The sequence below is a fragment of the Parasteatoda tepidariorum genome, chromosome 4, assembly GCF_043381705.1.
Source record: "Parasteatoda tepidariorum isolate YZ-2023 chromosome 4, CAS_Ptep_4.0, whole genome shotgun sequence".
Taxonomy (NCBI): Eukaryota; Metazoa; Arthropoda; class Arachnida; order Araneae; family Theridiidae; genus Parasteatoda; species Parasteatoda tepidariorum.
In genome coordinates this window covers 83,869,885-83,877,448 of record NC_092207.1, presented here as the reverse complement: position 1 = coordinate 83,877,448, position 7,564 = coordinate 83,869,885, and the positions used below count along the sequence as shown (strand labels likewise).

The following is a 7,564-nucleotide window of genomic DNA, read 5'->3' as shown; positions in this document are numbered from 1 at the left end:
AATATTTTTTATTCGAAATTTTTTAAATTGATTATTTTTAGTTTATAAATTGAATGTATTGTATATCCTTAGAATATATAAAACGTTATAAACTTTACAATACATAAAAACGAATTATAATTTTTGCTTTAGTGGATTTCAAGGGTTTATCTGCATGAGTGTACAAATTTTTATGTTTTTACTCATTTCTTTAAACAAAAGTTATAATGATATAGAATTTGTTCAACAAATTAATTTGTTACTATAAAATCTGAAAGTAAGAACAAAATTTCTAAAGATTTAATAGTTTTAAAATAAACATAATTTAAAAATCCATTTATAAGAGAACATTGAATTTTGGTTTTAGTTTAGTTTCTTTCAATTTTGACTTTTTCAATAGAATTTTGTAAAATTTTTCAGTATTTTGAAGTTTTATATTTTTAAATTGAAATTTAATTGCATATTAAATATTGTTGTAAGATTTTTTTACTGAAATTCATTGTTACTTTGAATTTTCGATTTCCTCGCAATGTACTTTAAAATAAATGCTTGTTCTGTCTTGCAATTGTGCTTTTTACGATTTACTTTTTAAAATCAAAACTTTATACTTTTTTCTCGTTACTCTTACTCAAAGTACATGTACTCTCTCTAAGTAAAATACATGTACTCGTTACTTTATAAAAGCAATGTTCCCACATATGGATAATACCTTGTAAAAAATTCCGGATCAAATTCTGGTGTAAAGTACTGACATTTTGGTTGCATCATCCATAAAACCTATTTTACCATAAACTATAACACCATAATTTTTACATATGTATTTATTTCATTAGAGTGATTCTGTAACTTTACAATAATTACTATAAAAATTACGGCATAACAGATTTTTTGTTTCGTTTAATGTTCTTGTAAAAAAAAAATATTTCACCGTAAAAATTTTCGGTTTTCTGAGTGCCGGTAATTTTTACCGTAATTTGATTCGAAATTTTTTAGAGGTGAACATTACCGTTGGTGAACATTACCAATCTAAAAAAACGGGTTTAAGAAAATGAATGCTGCCTGAGGCGTGTCTCTCTACATTAAAAAAATCTTAACCACCACCGCTTCTGTTTTGGGTGTTTAATTTAGCATTAAAACTTGTTTTGCTGAATGAAAACTATATAAAATTTAAATTATGTATGTATGAAATAAAAATTTAACGTTCGACAGTTGGTTAATGTATTATTAACTGTTAGACTTATAGTAAAAAATGTTATGCGTGTCACTCTGAATTCCACAGAAATGAAACTGCTGAGTTGAAATCAGACTTGCTGAAAAGGCCCCTCTTGTTTATGAACTTAACACTAGCTTTTATTTTTCTTTCTTATTTTTTTGAAATTTCAATTTTTTGGAAAGTTATAGCAATTTTATGTGCTTCTTTTAATATGAAAAACCTATAAAAAACAGATTCGTAGATGTGCAAAAAAATGTACTAGGTGTACTAGACTATATAAAAATTTAAAATTCAAAATTTTTTTTCTAGAATTATCAAATGTTATTTCAAGAATAGTTGCTGAATGTAGAATGTGGGCAGATCTCATGCTCGAAGAAATGCAACTAGAGAGTTTATGCAACTACATTGTTTGAAAGAAGAGCTTTTTTGTCGAAATGCTTCAAAATTATTTTTAAATTTTAAGTAATGTTTATTACTGTTGTAAAAAACTCATTTTAGATAGAAAAAAATAAAGGATAAATGTTATATTTTCAAAGATTTGAATAAAAATATTAACATACCTGCATTCACTTGAAAATTTTTTCTCACAAGTAATGAAAAATTAATAAATTTAGAAAATAAAAGAGATTAGATGTTGCCAGTTATAAATCATAACACTTATATCTAATTTTGTTTTTTGCATGCAATTAAGATAACCTAAATCAGGATAGATAAAAACAGCTTCCAATTAAAACAGATTTACAGCATAATGTTATAATAAATAGTTAAGAAGTAAAATTGTAATACTATTTTTAACGTGTATATTGTAACGTGGTTATTAAAAATTTGAGTTAGCAGATTAACATTAAAAAAGCACATTTTGTTCTGAAACCAGTTTATTTTACAACAATAACAGTAACGTTCATTTTAAGCGTTGTCTTTTTTTCTTTTTTTGTAACAAACCCTTTGAGGTGTATCAATTTTTGAAAGCTGTTACCATATTTTAAAACGCTCATTTAAAACTATATCAAAAATAAAACTTTCACAATACCTGCCCAATTGAAATAACCCAGTTACTGTCTTTCCTACTCTCGTTTAAGCAACAAATTAATTAAAATGAGTACATCATCGCCCTACCATGGCCACACATTTAAAATGATGCCTTATTTTTGAGACTACGCAAATGCTAAAAAAAGAGTACATGCTGTTTTTGCGCATTGTCACTTTACTTAATAATGCGTAAAAGAATTTAGAAACTTAGAGACATTTGTTTCATAGCTTTGTTACACATGTTTATCACACATGTTTGTTACACATGTTTATCACAATTTCTAGAAAAAAATTTTTTTTACGGTGATTTAGTACGTAGAATATTTAGACGAAGAACATGCTATTCACTTATAACATATATAGAAAACGCCAATTTACAGTAAAAATAGTTGTTTGGAATTCCAAGCTTACTAATTTGTTCATGTTGGCATTATTTTTAAATATAAATTACTTATTGGCTCATTAAATACAAAACGTTAATTTTATATAATTTAAAACGTTTTTTAATCCCCTTTCTGAGTATATATTTTGAGAATCCTGTTCAAAAATAAACTAAAAAATTACTTTTTTTAGTTGTCAGCTAACACCATTATCAGCATATAGGTAGTGGGAGTAGATTCATCATGGGTTTTTGGACGCTACCAACACATCTTAATTATGGATGTAAAAATGATAATTGTCTTAAGGAACTAATAAAATCGCCTGACCGAAATGAATTTATTAAATATGAAAAATGACCACAATTCAAAAAAATATAATCATATTAAACAAAAGAAATCCCTTAAAGGGATCAAGATTACATTCTCAAAATGGAGAGTTTGTTAGCAAGAATAATAATGATATTCAATGGTAGGGACTGGGAGGCCCCACAAAGGGCACCCCCAGTCTCCACAAATTTTAAATTAAAAGTAAATGTATTTGTTCCCAACGAACATAGGAGAAGCATGGATAGGAGATCCAAATTTGGCGAATTATCAAAACATAACACAGCCAAAAAGAAGTCAACCCCGCATAATAAATATTGAGTTTGAAAATACTTTGGCCATCTCGAGTCGCCAACAAACCTGTAGGAATTATAATAACCCTGTAACTGAGCCATATTTGAGGTAAGAAATTAATAATAAAGAGTTATAAGTAGACTTTTGTTTTCGATTAGGCGCGGCGGTGAATTAATGAGTCTACATTAGTATTGAAACAATAAGTTAGCCGTTACATTGATCGATAAGAAAAGAATAAAATATTTTATGCGCTATTATAAAGATTAACTTATTGATTTAATTTAAATACAATTCGATTAATATGATTAGAAAAAATAAGTTTAAGTAATTGAAAAATTTTAAAAGGTAGGAAATATGTAATGCCAAATGTGGCATCACAGTTGTCGCAAATCATTATTTATTTGAGGAATTATTGCATTAATATTTTATTATTGCATAAATAAAAATGGTAGGGAAATCTTATGAGACTCTAATGAGGATAGTGGGATCAAATACGTCAAAATCAGTTATATTGCCTGAGGAGAATCTCAGTGTTTCTAATAAGTTGGTCCTTCAACTCTCACATTTGCTGTACACAAATCGATGATTATGCTCTCAGTGAGCCTTCAACACTAATGATTCGTTATATTTTGCTAACGCTTATTATTTTGCTTCCCTTAAAATATTATACTTTGGGAATATAATTGAATAATTTTTTGACATTATTTATTATTTAGGGCACTCAATATTGAACAAACAATGTAAGTGGCAGGAGAAGTATATTTTGTCATTTGCATTGCGTGGAATTCAGAATATTTTTGCAATTAATTGTAAAATTGCGATTACACGAATTCATTACCTGTTTACATTAGCCTTAATATTCAAAATGAGCAACTAAAGAAATAAGATTTGAATTGAAAACAAAACAAGCGTTTAGTTTATTCAACTGCCATGTTCGTTCAAACAGAGACACCGTAATTTAAAAGTAAACTTGCGCAAACACTTTGCTTTGTTGTACAACTCATATAAAACGTTTCAAGACTTACATGAAAATTAATAGCACGTTTCTGACAAATTTCTTGCGCTTCTGAAATGTAATTCGCAAATAACTAATTAGTATCGAGATGTTACCTTTTGCTTTCATTCTGCCGGATGAAAAGATGACAAAGCGTGATAAATTGACACAGAATTACTACCTTCATAAGAGTTATAATCCCTGCTCTACATTGTAACAAATTCAAAGGACAATCAATTAACGAGGTGCTTTTTCAACTTAAATTAAATGAAAGAGGCTTAACTCTCGGTATTTCGAGGAGGTCCTAATTAGCAGAGAGATTATTCCTGCAGAACGTGAATCCAGTATTTCGAATGTGCGAAGCACGCTTCGAAACCGTAGATACTTTAGTTTGATTTTATTATTCACCTACTTCTCTATAGTCCGCCTGCTAAAAGTGTAAATGATCTCTATAGTCCGCCTGAAGAAAGTGTAAATGAACTCAGCATTTTAAAAGTTTCGCAATTAGTTTAAGCTCATAATAATTTTAATTAGGCATCATTAAACATGTATGCTGTCGGATATTATTATTCTTGACGTAATCAAAAATAACCTTATTAAATTGACTTTTCCAGATGGAGAATCGAAGCAATTCGAAATACAAATTCTTTCAATAAATATGAGCATTTATATTTCGTACGTTGGTGTTAATTTTAAATAGATTTAGAATAATAATCTATGCAAAATATAGTATACTATGCTGTTCCATGTTACGTTGTGCAGCAATAGACAAAAATGGGAATGATTCAGAAATTTGAGGCTTTTAATTATTTTAATCTGTCCCGCAGTAGACTGATCGTTAAGACACGGTTCTCAGCAGATCACTGAAGTCAAGCATCATTGGCTGCTGTCAGTGTGCGGGTGGGTGACCACTTGGATCACTCTGCGTAGGGACCGAGGGTGTGCGGTATTGGTCCTCGTTAAACTGTTCTATTGTAAAGTGCTCGACTTCGCGTGCAGGTCGTCGGGCTACCGAAGCGGCGGTGCCATCCCCTCTGCAGAGGATCAAAATTGTGATGGCATGTCTTCGGATCATCCTCAGGGATGTTTCCCAGACCGTCGCCAATGGCCCATTGTGTAGCTCTACTGCCACGTAAATGAACTACAACAACAGCAACAATTATTTTAACCTGAAAATAGATTTTAATGATGTTTAATTAATTCCATATGTCCCTAAATCATGCCAGATTCTTTTTCAGCATTTTAAAAAGGTATGTGACTTGATTTATACGAGACATCATTAATGTGACATCATCCCCTACCGTCAAATGTTAGGCTGATCAGAGACAAAATACATGTTATAAATTATATTTAATGTTTTATTTTTTATATTGTGAATATTTTTCTTAATTATATGTGTGCGCATAAGCATACTAAAAATAAATCAACAGTTATTATGATGAAAAGTATAACTACAAATATGTAAATAATCTGTGATTTTAAGCTTCTCTTTATTAATACAAAAACGTGCGATGTCATAGTTCTCAATTCTTTCCTCTTTTCATAAAGTGTCTGAATTTAACGAAACTCTTATCCTCATAAAAACTAAGACAGATATTTTTTTCTATTAATCAAAACATTAGCTTGGAGAAATCCCCCAAAAATAACTTCATCAAAATCGAAAAGCAAAGAAAAGAAAACAATTCTTAAGTTTTGAAAAACCATTTTTAGAGTGCATTAATAATTTATAATATATTTTGTTTACTGTTAAAGTTTGAATTTGATTTAATATTTTAAAATTTTTTTAGCTATTAGTTTTGTTGGAAAAAATAACCATCGAAGTAAATTAACAAAATAAGTTTTTAATAATTTTTTAATAATTTAATTTTTTTAATAATTTGAAATTAAATAAAATTTCAACAATTTATAAAAGAAGAATTATACAAAAGGATAATTTTAAAATTATTTTTTCTATAATAAGTTTAAAAGTTAGTATTTTTGAAAGTTTTTACGATTAATTTATTACAGACTAGCCGCCTAAGGCGGCCAGCTGTCCGCCACTCTAAAGGCTTTCACAAATAAAGTTTTTTAAAACATAGCAGGAAATCTGAAGATTAGTGGACAATTAAAGTGTTTCTGTCCTGCAATTTTGTCTTCATATCCAGTTCTGCTGCAGATGTGTTATAGCTCTTGAGGATGTTTGAAGATGTAACTTTGCTATGGTAACCTAAGGCCTATGGTAACCTAACCTATAATATAACTATCAGGTGGAGACTTTTTTTTTTTTTTTAAAAAAAAGGCCTCAGAAATTGTAAAAGCATACAAAAGTTGCTTTCGAAATCATCATTGGCCAATAGCTGAAAATTAAAACGCAGTTAATAACATATTTAAGAAACAGCAATAAAATAAAACTTGTGTCAGTCAGCATACAGATAGTATATAATTCTTCCTATTCTTGTAAAACTTCTTTATGAACAATATTTTTAGTTTTTCCATTTGGTGACAACAAATATAAGTTCTTTTCGTCACCAACTCTTGAGCAGCCAACATAAAGCTGTCCATGTGAAAAGCAAGGCTTCTGTAAGTCAAGACCAACGACTTTTAAAGATTGTCCCTGAGATTTATTTATACTTATCGCAAAACTAAGTCGAACAGGAAACTGAAAACCTTTAAACTGAAACGGAATGTCTGAAGATATGATGGGGATGCGAGGAATAAGCACACTATTTCCTGTTGAATGTCTTGTTATAATCATAGCTTCAAAAACATTAGGCATCAATTATTTTCACAATCAATCTTGTTCCATTACACAGTGCACGTGGATCCAAATTTCTAAAAAGCATAATTGGTGCTTCAATTTTCAATTCTAATTTATGTGCAGGCACTCCAGGTGGTTCCAATGAGTTCAAAAATTCTGTCGGATAGTTGACAACTTGATCTATTTCCATGACAGCGTCGATGGACTTGTAAATTTCCAGAGCACCAGGTAATTTCTTTGAAAGTTTGTTATTTATCACGGCTCTAGAATTGCTTGTCGAAATTCGGTCATATTCCATCCTTCTTTGACGTTCCACAGACGTTTCTTGGGCCCTTCTTCTTCTTTGAGAATCTCTTTATGTCTTTTTCTTTGACACAATACAAAGTTTTTTGGAAGGCGGTTCTGCCATGTCAGTAATCGGGTTTTTAAGAAGTCAACGAATACTTTAGAACAACAATTACGATGAAAGCAAATCATGAAACTTTAATATTTAAATCTAAGTGCTTACCTGCAAACTGAAACTTTCTAAAAATAACTAATTACATTTAATAAAAACTGTTAAAATAAAGAATAGAAAAACTAAAGAGATCCAAGGTAAGTGTGATCGTTCCTTC

At 29.5% G+C, this 7,564-nt stretch overlaps 1 protein-coding gene across 1 annotated transcript; it reads right to left on the bottom strand.

Annotated features, from left to right (window-relative positions):
* Positions 1-6,641: 6,641 nt before the first annotated feature.
* Positions 6,642-7,248, bottom strand: LOC122268799 (ATP-dependent DNA helicase PIF1-like). The gene is made up of 2 exons (XM_043039182.2): positions 7,002-7,248; positions 6,642-6,949 (listed from the first exon to the last, which is right to left on the bottom strand). The coding sequence occupies exons 1-2, from the start codon at positions 7,246-7,248 to the stop codon at positions 6,642-6,644; spliced, it is 555 nt and encodes a 184-aa protein (XP_042895116.2).
* Positions 7,249-7,564: the final 316 nt, after the last annotated feature.

Excerpts from the sequence above, each read along its gene's own strand:
- LOC122268799 (XM_043039182.2), bottom strand. The coding sequence starts at position 7,248 with ATGGAATATGACCGAATTTCGACAAGCAATTCTAGAGCCGTGATAAAT. Across the intron at positions 6,950-7,001 it reads TTTGGATCCACGTGCACTGT|CTATGATTATAACAAGACAT; the intron begins GTAATGGAACAA and ends ATGTTTTTGAAG.